At 38.5% G+C, this 17,491-nt stretch overlaps 7 protein-coding genes across 7 annotated transcripts; 3 read left to right on the forward strand and 4 right to left on the reverse strand.

Annotated features, from left to right (window-relative positions):
• Window positions 1-580: 580 nt before the first annotated feature.
• Window positions 581-2,542, reverse strand: Bfra_009170 (putative lipase 2 protein; the record flags this gene model as incomplete). Its single annotated transcript, XM_037339520.1, has 4 exons — window positions 581-1,993; window positions 2,052-2,123; window positions 2,184-2,215; window positions 2,269-2,542. The coding sequence occupies 4 exons, from the start codon at window positions 2,540-2,542 to the stop codon at window positions 581-583; spliced, it is 1,791 nt and encodes a 596-aa protein (XP_037189570.1).
• Window positions 2,543-6,565: 4,023 nt separating this feature from the next.
• Window positions 6,566-6,772, forward strand: Bfra_009171 (uncharacterized protein; the record flags this gene model as incomplete). The annotated part of the gene is made up of 1 exon (XM_037339521.1): window positions 6,566-6,772. One exon carries the CDS (start codon window positions 6,566-6,568, stop codon window positions 6,770-6,772), a length of 207 nt encoding a protein of 68 aa, XP_037189571.1.
• A 929-nt stretch (window positions 6,773-7,701) lies between these two features.
• Bfra_009172 (putative glutathione s-transferase protein) lies at window positions 7,702-8,676 on the reverse strand (the record flags this gene model as incomplete). The annotated part of the gene is made up of 5 exons (XM_037339522.1): window positions 7,702-7,991; window positions 8,069-8,296; window positions 8,347-8,402; window positions 8,466-8,569; window positions 8,623-8,676. The coding sequence occupies 5 exons, from the start codon at window positions 8,674-8,676 to the stop codon at window positions 7,702-7,704; spliced, it is 732 nt and encodes a 243-aa protein (XP_037189572.1).
• A 586-nt stretch (window positions 8,677-9,262) lies between these two features.
• Window positions 9,263-10,183, forward strand: Bfra_009173 (putative abc-type nitrate sulfonate bicarbonate transport periplasmic component protein; the record flags this gene model as incomplete). The annotated part of the gene is made up of 1 exon (XM_037339523.1): window positions 9,263-10,183. The coding sequence occupies one exon, from the start codon at window positions 9,263-9,265 to the stop codon at window positions 10,181-10,183; it is 921 nt and encodes a 306-aa protein (XP_037189573.1).
• A 785-nt stretch (window positions 10,184-10,968) lies between these two features.
• On the reverse strand, window positions 10,969-13,183 carry Bfra_009174 (putative c6 transcription factor protein; the record flags this gene model as incomplete). Its single annotated transcript, XM_037339524.1, has 4 exons — window positions 10,969-12,879; window positions 12,943-12,956; window positions 13,085-13,106; window positions 13,175-13,183. The coding sequence occupies 4 exons, from the start codon at window positions 13,181-13,183 to the stop codon at window positions 10,969-10,971; spliced, it is 1,956 nt and encodes a 651-aa protein (XP_037189574.1).
• Window positions 13,184-13,825: 642 nt separating this feature from the next.
• Bfra_009175 (putative high-affinity nicotinic acid transporter protein) lies at window positions 13,826-15,474 on the forward strand (the record flags this gene model as incomplete). Its single annotated transcript, XM_037339525.1, has 4 exons — window positions 13,826-14,047; window positions 14,098-14,819; window positions 14,878-15,089; window positions 15,143-15,474. 4 exons carry the CDS (start codon window positions 13,826-13,828, stop codon window positions 15,472-15,474), a joined length of 1,488 nt encoding a protein of 495 aa, XP_037189575.1.
• Window positions 15,475-16,165: 691 nt separating this feature from the next.
• Bfra_009176 (uncharacterized protein) lies at window positions 16,166-16,792 on the reverse strand (the record flags this gene model as incomplete). Its single annotated transcript, XM_037339526.1, has 2 exons — window positions 16,166-16,521; window positions 16,576-16,792. 2 exons carry the CDS (start codon window positions 16,790-16,792, stop codon window positions 16,166-16,168), a joined length of 573 nt encoding a protein of 190 aa, XP_037189576.1.
• Window positions 16,793-17,491: the final 699 nt, after the last annotated feature.

Consider the following 17,491-nt stretch of genomic DNA (forward strand, 5'->3'; position numbering starts at 1 on the left):
GACTTAGAAAAAAAATATTTTCTAAATCCTCAATAATGAAATATTTTCTATAAAAAAGTTCTAAAAATATTAATATACAATTGAGAATACTATCTTTATTACAAAAATTATTTTTTAAATTTCTTTTTAAAAAATTAATTATTTTTATAAAAAGAGAATATATATAACAAATATTTTATAATATAATAATAACTTATTTAAATTTAATTCAAGATAAACTTAATTTAAAACAATTATTAATTATATAAGAAATAAAAAGATTCATTAAGAATCTCTTTCCTCTTTAGCTTTTTTATTTTAATTATAAATCTAATATTTGAGGTATTAATATATAAAATAATAACATTCGGGATTCTTACTATAGATTCAAATAATATAAAAAATATAATTTCCTAAAATAAGTATAAAATTTTCTATATTCGATTAAAGCCTATCTTTTTAATAGATATTATATTCGAATGACAAAACTTCGAACTAGATTATTCATATTTTAAGAAAAAAACAGACTATTACCTCATAGATCTATATATAAAGTACTATCTAGTTTCTCAGAATAAAAGTAGTAATGACTTTCTCTCGGCTAGTATTGATATACACCTCCAGTCTCACCGTTTGTGATATTATAGCCGCCTCCACACGCTACGATGCTAGTACAGTTGCGGTTCTTAGATGCTATCATCATATCCATAATCCAGTTGATGCCTGCAGCACGGTAGGTGTCCGGTTCCGTGTACAGAGACTCGTTGATGGTGAAGACGAAGTTCCGAGGACTGGGCAGTGTATACCGTGGCCATATCGGGACGCTGGGGTCGAGAGCTCTGATGACCGAATTGGGATCCCCATTTGTAACAAAGCCTATCCACATTGCGGTCATAATATCAGCCATCGCTATGAGCTTCTCGGAATTTGGCCCTCCCAGTGGATTCGTAGTGTATCCGTTGCCAGGGAGATTGTAGAACGTCAGAGGCACCTCGGCGGCATGCGTCGCGCCCTGGGCGTTGGTGAAGCCGTTCGGCACTACGTTAAAGTGATATCGATATACAGTCGAGTTGAAGGAGGCCATGGCGAGGGTAGTGAGCCGCGTGGGGCCATCCATAATAATATCGGATCCTACAGCACTGGCTCGCTTATACTGCGCACCGAGAGATGGTGTCGCTGGAGGACGTCCTTCATACGTTGCAGGAATACCAATCTCAGGGATATCGGGGTAGAGGTATCCTATGGTTGAAAGACTGAAATTGTCGAGAGTGAGCATTTCTTTGATCAGGTAGGTGTTGAGATCGGCTGTATTGTTGACCCCCTTTGATCCCACAGTTGTGCCTTCATCGAAGTTGGTTCCTATAAGATATGGAACCTTGGCAAACTTCCCAGCTTGCAGTAGAACGCTATTAGGCTCCGGAATGAAGTCCCCGTCAACAGCAAACATGTACTCTCGGGGAGCGTTGGCTCCGAATGGATTTAAGGTCTGGTTAGCGAATACATTTACGAGAGTTGCGTTAGAAACCTGTCGAAGGCAAGCTAGGCTGTCATTCGCAGATGTGCAGCCTGCTGCCTTGACAAAACCGTTGTAGGTGGGCTGCCACAGGTCGACGCTCGCGGTAGGTGCATACCATACCGGAGCGCCACTTTCGGAGATGGCACCGCTAAAGAGGTTATCATGTTGGCCGCCATATGCGAGAAGTTGGAGTCCAACAGACTGAGCACCAGTGCTCTGTCCCTGAATGGTTACCCGTGAAGGATCCCCTCCGAATGCTGCGATGTTTTCTTGGATCCAGACCAATGCCATACGCATATCCCGTAAGCCCAGATTGGTGTTCAGTGTATCCTGGATTTCCTGACTGTACATGAAACCCCATGGTCCGAGACGTGAATTCACCGACACGCCCAGAATGGGGGAACCAATATTTGATGAACGCTGAACAATCCAGGTTTGGTTGAAAGTCTGAAACCAGCCAGCGCCCCCATTGAGGAATCCGCCCTGGTCTAAGTACACCTGAGTGGCATTAGAAGGTGCACTGAAACAAAGCGGAGGAGAAGCGAAGATAACTTACCAGAACAGGAAGATTTTTTTGAGTCACATTAGATGGACGAATAATCGTCATATAAAGGCAATCCTCCGACATCTAATATAGAAGCTCATGATTAGAGGTGACTAAGATATAATTGGAATACATATAACCTACGTTCACACTTTTTTCGGTTGAAGTGTTATTTGCTATGAAGACACACTTTAATATCTTCCTGTTAAAGTATTGTTGAAGAACCAACCTGGCGTAATGCATTCTTTGGGATATTCAACCACTTCACGATCTTCTGACCAGGGGGAGTCCAGAGACTGAGGAGGTCGGAACCTTCGGTCGCCAATCGGGGGCTTAGCATAGGCCACGCCGTAAAAATTGTCTGTATTGAGCGTGGGATCATTGAAGCCGACGTAGGTTCCATTCTTCACTGTGACTGTTGGTGGTCTACTCTGAGGAGCAGTTCTGACCAATAAGCTCGAAGCCAGTGAGGGAAGGATTAGCAGTTGAGAGATGAGAATCATATTGTCGGAAAGTGTTACACATCAGAAGACATAAAGCATGCCGTTCAAATATGAACATCGCTCTTTATACAAGTAAGTTCTTCCTTCCCGCAATTTCCCTTGTGTTTTCGCTTCTTCGAGGAGCATGACCACGTACATTCTAAATTTATGGGGAGAACACGTCACACTGTACTCAAGCATCGCTAAAATACTCGCGGCTTCATCAAAATAAGGTGGGGAAGCAGCACATAATACTTATTAAGGTGGTAGGGTTACGAAAGCTATACAAAAAGGTATTGCCGATGAGTCTGATATTATCAGGCCGACATCTTCACCGCTCCCCGCATCCCCGCATCTCCACCCGCACTATCCCCGCACATGAGCTATGCGGGGAGGCTGCAGATTTTAATATTAAGCTTGATAGGGAAACGAAGTCAGCCGTCTTGAAAATAAATCTGCACCATCTGATGTGGACGCGTAATGATAATCATTGGACAAAGTGATATTCAAAGATCAATCCAAACAAAAATAGTTTGACCCTAGAAATGTGCCTTTGTTTAAAATGAAAGCTTATGGCCCATTTATGAGCACGAAAACTGAGTCCTGAGTTTACCTAAATCAACCAAGCTTATAGTATTATTTTATGAGATCACCGAAAGATAATTGACTAAACTTGTTTTAATATCAAATGTCACAATTTTGGGTTATTACAAGTCATTAGTGTATGAACGTTGATCATATAGTGAATAGCTTCAATTCATCAGCTACTGTATTACAAGCCCTAAGCGAAAGCGAAAGAGACTAGCTCTTTCAGTAGGTCTATATAAGACCTACTACTTCCTGTACATAGCTAGCTCTTTAGACAGAATACAACATAGACATTTAAAACCTACAATATATAATAGATCAAAAGTTATCAAATTATAATAAATCGGAAGATAATATTCAAAAGGTTATAGAAAGTCTAAAAAATAAATAGTTTATTTCAATTCGAAGTATTATTATTCATTTTAAGATTCCAAAATCAATTTTAATAAATTGAATGACTAGATAACAACTACATTTTTAATCTTATAAATCCTTTCAAAAACTATCTAATGTAAAAAAGAAAACTCTAATACAATGGATTTTATAATTAATAGTTACTAGATATTTTATAACTCCTAGGTTATTAAAAGAAATAGCTCAAGAAATTCTAAATCAATATATTATTTTCGTGTTATTATTTACTTTTCTATTTTTTCAATCAAATTATATAAATTAATAATAAATCTATAGATTCTTAAATCAATATTCTAAACTTAAAAAAACCTATTCTCATAAATTGGAATCTGTAAAGCATAAAGAAGCTAAATTTGAAACAATTTCAGCATAATATTTAATATTTCAAATATAAATCAAAAAACAATATTATAAACTCAAGAATATATATAATATAAATAAAATAGAATATACAATTGAAGAAACAAAATCAATATATATAATTGTAAATTCTACTTTCAAATCGAATTAAAAGATTATAATAAGAAAATAAGAATAAATAACTATATCGGAATATATTAATACGAATAAAGGCTTTTTACCCCCTATAATCATTTTCAAGATTCAAAATATTAACATTATATAGATTCCAACTAATATTCTTTCAAATTAGTATTTCTCAATAAATAATAATAAATGGATTTCTAATAATTATAGCTTTGAATAAATACATAAGGTTTTTAAACCAGAATCTCAAAAAATATCAAAAGATTAGCCTCGATTATTAATTATAAATAATTATTCTAATTATATTATAAAAAGTTTGATTACTTTTTGTATTGAAAAGAAAATTGATTTTTTGATTCTACCACCTCATTACTTATATTTACTTTAATTATTAAATATTAGAATATATAGATTAATAAAGCAATATTATATTCAAAGATTAATTAATATTTTTAAACAGAAATATAATAAATATAACAATTTGATTAGATATAGCTTTTTCAAAAAATAAAAAGAAAAGATTTTATCTATCAAAATATCAAAAACGAATAGAAAAAAGCAGGTTTGAATTCATTTAGTTTTTATCAAATTCTAAATAATCTTTTAACTCTATTTTTACTATCACCTTCTATTTCAAATATATTAGCAAATCCAGAAGATTTAGATCTTTTTTTATTTAATAACTTTTCTTTAAATAATATTAAATTATAATAAATAAATAAGATATTCAATTTAGCTTTATTTACTAATAATCTATCTACTTCTTCAATACAAAAATATACAAAGCGAATTACCTATCAAATTAAAAGTTTAAATATTGAAAATATTATTCTTTAAAAGGAACTTCAAGAATATAAAGAATTGTTTGAAATATAAAAGAAATAAAAAAATAAAAAGAGAATAAAATTAAAAAATGAATTTGTATTTAGTATTAAAGAAGTATTAAAAATTATTAAGAAAACTGAATAAATACTTTTACCTAAACAATAATATAATAGATTATTTAAGTATCAAATTGATTAAATAGAAAAAGAGATAAAAGAAGAAAAGGATAATAATAATTCAATTGAATTAATGATAGTTATAGATTACCCTACAGTATATAGAATAAGATCAAATAGAAAAATATGATTTTTGTAACCTATATTATAATATAACCCACTTCTAGTCAAGTTACGTTATATATATCTTTATCTTTTGATTCTCTATTATACATTATTTATAGAAAAAAGATTTTGACTTTTTTTTAAAGAAATATAAAACCTAATAAAAGTTATAAACTTTTTTCTAAATATTTCAATCATTGATTTCATTTTGAGGGTTTAGGGTTTAGGGTTTAGGGTTTAATGATTTATTAATGATTTGTTAATTTATAATGAAATATTTCAATATAAATATATCATATAATATTTTTATAAAAAACTTTACAACTTTTGTTAAAAAAATACAAAATCTATTGAAGGTTATAAAGTTTTATCGAAATATTTCATTTATTAGGTTTACAATAATTTATTATTAAATAATTGATTATAAATTTATTACTATCGCCATTGTGAAACATCTATACCGCCTTTACACCCTGGAAATTCTGAGAATTTTTAGACTTCCACATCAACAAATGAGATTTAAAGAATTTCCAAATTCGAATAGAGTTCTTGTTTTAATCAATTCTTTTCCCCCTTTTTACGAAATTGACTACAGTCATCCGAGTGATTTTTTCTGCCTTCTCATCTTGAGATCTCAGCCCGGGAAGAACAACTTTAAGGATTTAAATCATTAAATTAAGTCGAAGAGAACAAAGTCGAGAACAACTATAGTTGCTGAGAATGCAATTAAACAATCGTAATTATATTAAGAAGGCTATATAAAGATTTGTCATTCATGAATAATAAAGCAGGATAGCTAATTGTATAAGCTTGCCCTGGTAAAATACAGGAAGTGAAGATTCGATTGAAGAAAACATATGGAAAAATAGACAGAATCTGAGTAAATGTATACGCAACGAACTTGGTCTGCTATTATTTTAAATGATGTGAACTGTTATCCACCACGTCAGTTTTATGTTTCTTTCTGTTACGTGATTTCACATCCCAACTCACTTTTGATCATCTCCAGTCAAGGGAACAACTTCCAAACTCTCTCGACAGACTTTGGCAGCACAATAATGAGTTCCAACCCATGACAGAGTGATTTTTGATATTTATCCTTGTTATCATAAGATTAATCTTCATAGACTCACAGGATTGATTAAAACTAACATAAGTGGATCTAAAAAATTAAGTCGCATTAATTGACTCAATCTCGAGTCTTTCACTGGTTTTCCTGTATAATTTCATTACGTCAATGACGAAAAAATGCAGGATATCCTGTATAGAAACGTCCTCTCGTAGCCAAGTGAATCACTCAAAGCGTTTGTTAATTTTAATTTTGACTGTAATTAGCCCTATGGGCGCTCGCTTGTATCCCAGAAGCCATATTTCCCTTTTGTGATCGACATATGAATTTCGAATCATTGTATTCTTCATGTGTCGAACGCAATATTGAAAATTATCAAATATGGCCGACAATACGTTCATCCCAGTTTCAGACGCCATAAAGCAAAAGCTTTCTGAAGGAAGAATTTTAGAGCCCTACACCTTCGCCGAGATAGACCGCACCTTGCCTTCTCGATTCCTACGTGGCAGCGATTGGATATTTCAACCTCTCTCAATCACTCCTCCATCTATGTTAGAACAAACATCTAACGTTTTGAAGGACGCCTGAGACTTGACTTCTTCCGAATCGACAAATTGCGGAATCGCATTCGACAACCTTTGTCTCTTAGCGCGGGAGAAAGTTAATCTCTTCGCATGGCAAATCGAAAGCGGATTGGGACGAACAGGATCGGAATGGGCATAGAAGAGGAAAGTTCTAGAAAAAGCAATCATTCTGGATACTTTACCAAAGACTAAGGAATCTGGCTGGCAGGTACGATTTGGTTGCAGCATAGAAGGACTTGAATCATGGTAATCAAAGGACATTGTTTAGATTTGGAAGCTTGTATGGAGACAGGAAGGGTTTAGTAAATTATTAGAAGATGATAATTGATGCTATCCCTACTTCTGCTGAATTAAGCAAAACAACTACTTGCCTCGCCCTCAGTTGGTTCAGCTGAGTGATGAATCTTCTCAACGAAATGCAATTGTTCAAATACAGCTTCTATTATTCATTCACCTTACATACCCTATTCACACTGCAAATCATAGAGATATATCAATTGAAGGTCGCTTAATTAGTTTGCGGCTTGTCGTTGAAGTACTTTAACAACTGAATTTTCATTGAAATTCTGCCACCGAATGATAGCATCGAAGTATTAACCGTCAAATGCCCTTTGATTCGCGCAGAAGAACAACACCTTGCTCTCTTTAAACTCCACAATTTTCGAATTTGTCAGCTACAAAAGAGTCCTTCACATCTTACGAACGAGTAAAAGTTGGAGGTGAATGATTGCAAGTCGATTCACAGAACATATAGATACAACAGTTCACTCTCACCCTCTCTCTTTCTCTTTAGCTATGTATTTTCTGACTAGTAACGCCGAGAGAAATAAGGAAAGGGAATTCAAGAACAGTAGCTAGAAGAGCGGTCCATAGACCAGATAATAGTTGATTAAGAAATTTCGCAAATTTAAATCCACAATTCAGATGATATCATTATTGTGGAATGACATATTTCTCGCCAATTCCTCGTTTAACAGCAGGTCTCTCTGCAATTCTCTCAATCCATTCAAGTAGAGATGGAAATTCTTTCATCTCTTTCTCCGTAAATCCACTTCCTGGCCAATTTTTCACCCATGCCCAAGTCCCAATATCAGCTATCGAGTATTTTCCTTTATCCTTTCCTGCAAGGAATTCTTTTGGTTGCCCGGTGTACTTTCCTGAGAGCTGTAGTTCAAGAACTCCATATACTCGATAAGTTTCCTTTCGAAACCGATTAATGGCAACTAATTAGTCAGTACCTCATTTTTTAGACTCATTGGAATCATTTCATGCAATAGAGAATATGTGCGTGGCTACTTACAGCTACTTTGCTCTTCTGCGCGGCTGAAAAATCTAAAATTTCCTTGATACGGAGCACCGCTTCCATGCCAGAAGAATAACCACTGCAAGAGTTCGCTTTGCTCGAGTTCATCGGTGAGCCCAAATTGGTGGTCCTTATCTAACCTCAAAAGGTACAGCAGCTCGGCGGAAGTCTCCATCAATGGAAATGGTGGCGACTGAGTATTGTCAATGATTATTGGTATTCGACCTGATCCACGGTGTTAGTAGCTTGAGATCTGATATTAGGATTGTATTTACCGTTTGGATTCAGGCGAAGAAACCAATCTTTCTTTTGCTCATTCGTCGATGTATCTCTAATTTGAGAGGATTAGTGGTTGTATTTCATCACAATTCTTGGAAATAATTGAGGCGCTAACAGTAAAGTAGTCGTCCATTCTGTACCATATACATCCGCTAGTTCTTCAAGCAATATTTGTACTTTCTGGCCATTGGGTGTGTTCTCTGTGACAAGATGGAGACCCTATTTTTGCTTCGTTACTTGCGCGATTACGCTTGAGAAGAAAGTCAACTTACTGTGGCATTTTTGACATCTAAAGGCGTCTTGTCATCGTATGGCGGGAAGGTCATAGTTTTTGAAAGATTTTCTAGTTATGATATTTTCGACTCTGGATGGAACGGAGTTGGTTAGATTCGTGAAAATGCGATAGCTATATCAAGATCCAAGATGCGGTTGCTGATCAACTTTGACATATTTATCTCGGCGTTCGATCATAATATTTTAATCCCCTTAATCCTCGCTTATCTTCCTGATAATATCATGAATATTAGCTTTTCGGAATTATCAGATACATATTTGGAAGATTTTCGGCACTTAGGCTCAGCAAGTCGCTTGGATGACAATGGTGTTGTAGGGATTCTCCGAACGCAATTTCCGAACGTGATTCTCCGATGTCGATCCTTCGATAAGCGATAAGAATGACCTCTCCTAAGATCGCATTCTTCCGATACTGGAAGCTAGCACAGGGAGATGTATTCGATTTTATGTAATTGATAGAGTTGCCGAAGAAATGAAGATATTTAAAAGATTGGACAAGTATTCTATAAAACCATGTCTTATTTTAACTTCTTATCGACACTGAAAGTATTAAATTCCATTCCTGGATAAAAATATTTCGAAAAAATCGAAACCCCTTGGACCTCAACGCAACACATCATGCAACCTTTTCATCTTACTGCCACTGGTTATAATCTCAATTATCTCCCTGAGTATATTGCCCTACGACACGGTTTCTTTAAGGAGCAAGGACTTGATGTCACTGTAAACATACCTACGCCTTGGGATGGTGTCCTTGACGCTCTCGCTGATGGCACCGCCGACATGGCTCTTGGTGGCATCTGGGTGCCATCAATGTACCGCGACAGAGTTAAGAACTACACTGTATTCGCACAGATAGCAAATCGATGTCCCTTAGCCGTGCTCAGACGTGGCCATGACGAAGGATTTAAATTATCTGATATGGTTGGGAGTACAGTTCTGATGAAATCCGGCGGTGGAGCTAGCGTCGGTCTTTTCTTCAAGATGCTATTGCGCGAAAACAATATCGATCATAATTCTCTTGACTATATTCAAGATCTTGATGGTATAATGCTGGGCAATTTATTCCAGGGTGGTATGGGTGATTATTTCATAACAGACAATCTTTCGGCGCGGATTATGGTTGAACAAAACAAGAATATCTCCATCGCGATGGAAATGGTATCCCAGGAAGATGTTCCTTGGAGCGTGTATTACCGGGAGACTGAGGGAATTACGCCAGAGGTTCTTGATGCACAAAAGCGCTTCTGTATTGGTCTAGCTAAAGGTATTGATTGGGTACTCGAGCATGATGCAGAGACGTTCAAAGATGAACTCTCTGAGCTCTTTCCTTCGGCACCTATCGATTCTGTTGTTAGTGTAACGAACTCTTTCCGGAAAAATGGCATGTGGACTTCCACCGAGATACCCCGTGAAGGATATAAGAGATGGCAGATTGGACTTGCTGGTCATCGTCTGATTAAGGAACCTTTTCCTTATGAAGTCGTTGTTGAGAATGGACCAGCATCTATGGCGCAAAAATCACGGGGTGAAAAATAGAGTTTTTTCTTCTTGTAACTAATACAATTTAAATGTTCACCTGTGAGAAGCAAGAGATCTCCGATTACTATTTACTGTGAATATTGCAAAACAAGAATTTTAGTTGTTAAACTTTGCTTTCGAGCGACTGAGGGCAATGGGGGATTATCGCAGTCACTAGTGTATTCTGATTGTTCATACCACGCCGTTTCCTTGTAGAATTCCAAACATCCAAGTTCAGTGAAGTCCCTTAATATCGAATTGATTGCAAGAAGAAAATCTCTAGTCTCATTTCAATCACCTACTAATTTCGTACTTCAGCCCACACTCTCGATTGTGCCATTTGGTATTAATTAAATCGACCCGTCTCAATGACCACACCGCAATACTGATTCACTATGTCCCTTCGAAATAGAAATCGTCAAAGATACCGAACCTCAATAATGACATTGAATTGATCCATGTCCGCGAATCAAAATTTATTGTTTCTCGAATGAGTACAAACACAATTTCAAACTAGCTCATAAGTTTTATCACATTTAGCCTTTGTGGCTCTACATTTAGGAGACATAAACAACCAATATAACCACTTGCATACATACCATAATGAAATCACACTACTGTCGAGTTGATATGAGCAGAATTGACTAGTAATCAATTACTTCACAGATATTTAGAGCCCGAGAAGGCATGAAATAATAAGCACATTGGCGAAATTCAGTTTTTAAACATGAAATAGTCGTTCGATGTGTGACCTGGGTCTGAATACCAAATTAACAGAAAAAATTACAACATCTTGCGTCAATTTACGTCCCCATCATAGGGTCAAGTACTATATCTCCGAAGTCCACATCCTGCAGATCGGGCCACTGCGCAGCAAAGCTGAGCATCTCACTGAAGGCAAAGTTGTCCGCCGATAATAGCGTGGAGGTATTGTCGCCGCTGATATCATTCGTATTAGCGATACCTCGAGAAGACGGTTGTAGTTGTTGCACCAAATTTTTCATTTGTTTTTCAAATTCAATGCGATTTTGATACACGTCTTCGGCGTTGTTGGCCACTAAGAAATCGACCGTTGTTGAAGAGAGGGTATCAAACACATCACGACAGCCTGCTGCACCAGGAAAATTTTCTGACATGGCGGAGAGTGTGGAAGCACAGGACTGAAGTGTCGAAATGTTCTTGCTTACTGAATTTCGATTGCGTATTTCTTTCGAGTGCCAGAGTCCATATATAACTCCGAGACCAGCCATGAAGAGATGATGTACTGATTTCCATAGTACATCGATTTTCCCGTCTCGCTGCAAGATTTTGATACTTGCGATCAGTTTACAGGAGGCTTCAAATGAAATGACCAGTTCATCACTTGAAACCTGTATAACTATGGATGCAGGCCTATACAACAGAAGGATTGCATTATTATAAATCACATCCCAGTATGCCTGGTGAGCGAATATAGACGCGGGGTGAGCTTGACTAAGTCGTGGAATGGCATTATACCATTGCTGTAGACGAGGTTGAATATCCTGGACCCAAGTTGAATAGTCAATTCTAGGAGAAGATATTTTAGGAGTCCAGGCTTGGGTGTGAAGCACATGCTTGATCTCGGACTCAAGTTTTGACATATTGAACATGTGGTTATGGGCTCGTTGAGTGTGAATATCGAAATCGTAGAGATCGCGGGTGAGAGAGCCTCGTGAAACATTCCATGGATTCGGAAGGGGCACATTCGTACTCTCGTCAATGATGCCCAAGGGCCGACCGAGCGTTATACATAGGACACGATCAAATTGGTAAGTAGAATACCAAAGGCGCCGGCGTTCGTGTAACAAATCCGGATCCATCGTTGAGGACTGTTCCTCGTTCTCCCAATGTAAGCCTATGTCGATACATAATCGTAGTGCAAACCCTGTTAAATGCCACAAGCTTCCATGCGAAGGGCAAAGAGAAACAAATTGAGCTAGTAATAATATGGCGCGAAGTGTCTCAAGATCATTCTTCGAATAAGCAATGATCTTCTCGATTGACCCAATTGCTGACCGGAAGCAACCCTCGCTTTGAGATGGGCGACCTCCGGATGGATTGGGAACATCACAAAGGGCAATGGCGAAGATCATGTAAGCCATGAAGGTGTCATTCTCAGCTATTTGATCTAAAGATTGAGGATCATCCCTGGAGCGATATGCACCCTCGACAGCTTTCTCAACTTGTGCCCGATTTACAATAGGCATATGAGGAGTACGATATTGGAAATAGACTCCGACCAAATGATCGGCAGCGTGGCGTGGGGGAAGAGAAGCCTCGGCTGTTGGTACAGATGAGAATGGATCATAAGAATTTTGCTTGGAGGACAGAGAAGAAGGGAGGGAGTCGATGCGAATTGCCGCCATCACCATTCTGGCTAGCGTTATCCCACTGCTTTGTCCTAGAAAGCGCGGTTGTCTTGAGGGTTCAACAACGACGCTTTTCACACTTTTGACTAAATTTTGAAAATGATTTGTGCTTGCGTTCGACGTTACTGAACTTGCTGTGGGAAGAATACCAAGATCATTTCTTGTCGGGGAACGTGGCTCGATAGGAGCGGGACTTTCGGTACTAATTGAAGAACTGTTTCCGATTTGCATGCGCAATTCTTCGTTTTGCTTTCGTAGCTCTCGATTTTCTCGAGTTGTGCTCTCCAACTGGGCCTCTAGATTCGCAACATAGTTGCGTGGTATCTTGATAAAGTTTAGAGATTAACGACACGACGAAGAAATTTTGGATTGACATTATTAGCTCACCTCGGTTTGTTTGCCTGAGTGATAGGTTAGACATGGGCTGCGTGCACTTTCGCAATTGGAGCAATTCGGACTCTTCAAATCACACTGTACATTTACTCCGATATCAGCAAGAAGATCGGACTGGAATGAATTTGATAATTACTTTCTGCTTTCTCCGACGACATCTATGCAGGTCAGCACTGAATTCTCGCTTTGCTATGCTATCTTTGCACTTGTAACCATTCCGACTCACCTCTGACATGCGGTCACTCCTTTGGCGAGCCTTTGAGTGGGGCGCGATGATGCTTGCATTGAGTATCTACCCTATTTTTGGGATTTGATTCTGAGACAAAGGTGGAGATTTTGATGATTGATGATTTGTATTCTGATAGTTAAGGGGGGTCATGTAGAAGTTGGATGTAAAGATATTTGGTGCGGAGGTTGTGTAGATAAACTAGAGTCGCGATGAATTTTCGGAGCAATCCGATCTGTTCTGAATCGAGACCAATCACCCCCATTGTTGAAAATGCACAACAAATCTAGCAGTTCTAGTACAATGTTAATATCTGGAGTGCAGTGATTGGGTTACCCCGCCGTAACAAGTACCATTGGCTGCACGGATAAAACCATCATCCTTATCGGTTTATCATAAGATACTCGATAAGTAACCTCTTATCAATGTTATCATGGTATTTTGAGATTGATTTGATTGTTGATGTTCGATGAATGAGATACCAAACTTCAAAATGTGAGGGATGGAAGATCTTAATGGGATTCCATGAAATATATACATATGTATATAAAGACAACTAAGTTGATGAAGTTCATTACTTGTCTCGTGACATCGCAGCATTTTTTAATTGGATTGTGAAATTATTATCCGAGTATTCACACGACCTCCTCAATGGAGCCCAGCCCAACAATGGCGAAGACAGATTCTCTCAAGGCAAACATCGACAGTGACGTCAAACATCAAGTCGACGGCGGCACCTGTGTCTCTGAGATGACAGGCACAATCGTAGAAATCGACCCAAAAAAAGAAGCAGCCGCACTCAGAAAATTCGACAAATATGTTCTCCCGGTTTCAGTGATATTTCTCGTCTTGTCCACTCTGGATCGAAATAATGTGAGTTGTGTTGTTGATCCTCAAACTCAATCCTTCCTAAATTTCAATAGCTTGGAAATGCTAGAACTTTTGGGTTTGACGAGGACGTCGGACTCAAGGGCGGTCAATTTGGTAACATAACTACACTGTCGAGTGTCTGCACCATAATCTTTGAACTTCCTTGGGTTTTGGCCGTGAGAAGGTTCGGAGCTAATAAAGCAATCGGCACTGCATTCGTCCTGTGGAGTGCTTGTACACTTGGAACTGCGTTCATTCATACCTACGCTCAAGCCATCGTAGTTCGTATGATTTTGAATGCTGCCGAAGCTGGTCTTGCCCAAGGGTTCGCCTTCTTATTCTCTACTATCTACCCAAGAGAATTGGCAGGAAAGCGTATAATGACGACAAATGTTGCCCAATGCATATCTGGTGCTTTTGGAGGACTATTTGCATATGCTGTTCAGACTATGGGGACGCGGAGAGGCCTCGCAGCATGGAGGTGGCTATTCATTGTCGAGTTTTGTATCACAATACTTATTTGCGGCATCGGTTGGATATTCCTTCCAAATTCGGTTGAGACAGCTTGGTTCTTGAATGAAGAAGAGAAAGAAACCATGCGCTTGAAGAAGATTCGGGACTTTGCAATCAGAGGTGAAGAAAAGTTTGACCGCAAATGGATCAAAATTGCTCTCACAGACCCTTTTGTCTATCTGCTTGGTATAGCTTTCTTCACTTCATCCGTGGCTATCAATGGATTTGGCGTCTTTTTACCTACTATTCTTTCTGGTCTTGGGTGAGTATCCACAATTGATTGTACACCAACCTTCCAGAGTTTAGCTAACCCAATTTAGATACGACTCGCTCGCGGCAAATTATATGACAATTCCTATTTATGTTGTTGGTCTTATTTCCCTCATTATTCAAGTATACTTTTCGGATAAATACAAGAAGCGAGGGGTTTTTATTATGGCATGCTGTGTCCCGGTTGCAGTTGGATATCTTATATGCGTAGGAACGCCTAGTAATGGAGCTGGTTACGCTGGAATGTTCATTCTCGTGCTAGGTGAGCAATAATCATATTCTTTTTGCATATTGAAGCTAATGACAGATTTATAGGGCTCTATCCCATTTCTACGTTGGCTGTAACTTGGATTTCCACAAATTTATCACCAGATGATAAACGTTCGATTGGAATGCCCATAGCATACTCAATTGCAAATGCATCCTCGCTGGTATCGTCTCAGCTATACCCAACTCAGCAGGGCCCACGATACATTGTTGGTAATTCAGTTTCAGCTGGTCTCACAGTTGTGGCTGGCTTCCTTTATGGTGGATGTTGGTTCTTGCTTCGACGCAGAAATGCAAAGAAGGAGAAGCTTATCGCAGAAGGAGCCACCACAAATGGCTTGGAAGGTGACATGAGCCTCGATTCCATGTACATTCTTTAAAGAGTCGAGAGAATTCAAGAAAGTGATTGTTTAGTAATAGATGATGAGGATAAATTGAGATTAATCTTTTAAAGAGTCAAATTCATATATTTCGAGTGTACCAAAGAAATGGAACGGTGTAAGATATGAGTTTAGCATACATGACAATAGCTGTAAGCATGTCGAGAGTGAGTATGTAAAGTTTTACCTCTGAGTGCCCACCCACCCATTCATCACTCGACAGGAAATCAAGAAAGACAGATGGGCCGGCTACAAATCAACGATAAAGGGCTTCTTAACCGGCGCGATAAACTTGAACACCATGCACAAGTTCCATCTACTTGGCGATCCGTTGAATGAGTGTTAGGCTGAAATAAGCGACAACCTCGCCAAAGTCATCATAATTTTTCGTACAAAGGAGAGAAATTTTGGAAGATCAGGCTCAAAATAATTTTAAGTAAAAACTTTTTCTAATTTGGCATTGATATTGATACCATTTTAGACTCGGGTGTTGATGCAAATGGAAATATTCGAAAATTATTTTTCAATTTGATGTATCATTGCCACAAGGAATGATCAGCAGATATATACATATTTAAATACAATAAGGTTGCAATGTCGCCAAAGAACTGATCAGAAAATAAAATATTCACAACTTCGTGCTCCATGTCCTCCGCCTCTCCTCTCCTTAATCCTCCACTCCATCCTTGATCTAAGCGTACTCCCAAGCGGAGGGGCCTTCGCCGGTGTATGGGACAGTAGCGACAGCGATGCTGGTGCAGTTTCCAGTGCCAGATCCACCAGGGGTAAGGAAGACGCCGTAGACGCCAGCAACATCGCCAGCGCAAGCAATGAATCCGTAGTCAGGGAAAGACAAAGACCCGAGGGAACCGTTCTCTCCAGCGGTGTAATTCCATCCAGAGGCGACTCCACCGTGGATGTCAGCGGAGTGAGCTTGGGTGAAGGATACGGAATAATCGGTTGCGCGGTAAACTTGTTGGCCTCCTGGAACTTCAGTGTTCAAACCGAGAGTGTTTCCACCAGAGACGAAGGTTGTAGAAGTACCGTCTGTTATTGGTTAATCATGGGCATTCGTGAATCATATTGTGGAATTAAACTTACCAGGGCAGCTGGTGACGACGGTATCAGGGCAGTATGAGGAAGTGTCCTTTCCGATCCAGAGACGACCTCCGGAAGCGGTGATGGCTTGGTTTTGAAGATCGGTACCAGATCTGATGGAGATGAGGCCGAAAGCATTGCTGTCAGCACGTGCCGAGATAATGGGAGTTGCAGCAGCAGAGCCGGCGAGGAGGGTAGCGATGAAAGTCTTGGAGAACATGTTGATTATTGTTTGAGTTGGTATTAATTAACGTAAAATTGTAAAGTGGTGTTTGAGTATTTGGTTGTTTGATGTAAAGATGGATGTGATGTGTTGATGATGGGTTACTATCGAGAACTTCTTCGACATTTATATATTCAGATCTCTCCCAATTCTCCCCTTTCATTCTATGAGAATCCATCGTTCAGCCATGACTTCATCCTTAATCGCCAACACACTCTAAGATTGCCCGCAGCCCATTAAATCTGGAGAAAGTATGGATACTTCCTTATAGTTTCTTCAATTTGATTGGTGCGGAAGATTGCATCAACAATTCTCCTTTCTCCTTTCCTCACGATTCCGCAATGAGGCTTGAACAACTTCAACGTGACTCCATAAATTGTTCGTATTGGAGACTTGGCATGGCTGTTGTTATCCATCATCGAAATCAGAAACTAAGTTGCTACCCTGATTTAAAGTGGATTTTCTCCATAAAATTACTGGCAATGAATGGACGAAAAAGGGGTTTAAACTTTACCCTTCAATCTCGGTCAGACGGCATTTTCATGCCCTATTAAAGTTTGATCGTTAGTATGTTTCCAGAAATATGGTAGAATAAAATGGATAAGCTCCAGAAAAGATTAATATGATAATCACCATACTCTTTTCGCACAGCCACTTCTTTGTGAACAAGGTTAAAGATCTGACTGCAGCTCTACT

This window comes from Botrytis fragariae (genome assembly GCF_013461495.1).
Source record: "Botrytis fragariae strain BVB16 chromosome Unknown tig00000161, whole genome shotgun sequence".
Lineage (NCBI taxonomy): Eukaryota > Fungi > Ascomycota > Leotiomycetes > Helotiales > Sclerotiniaceae > Botrytis > Botrytis fragariae.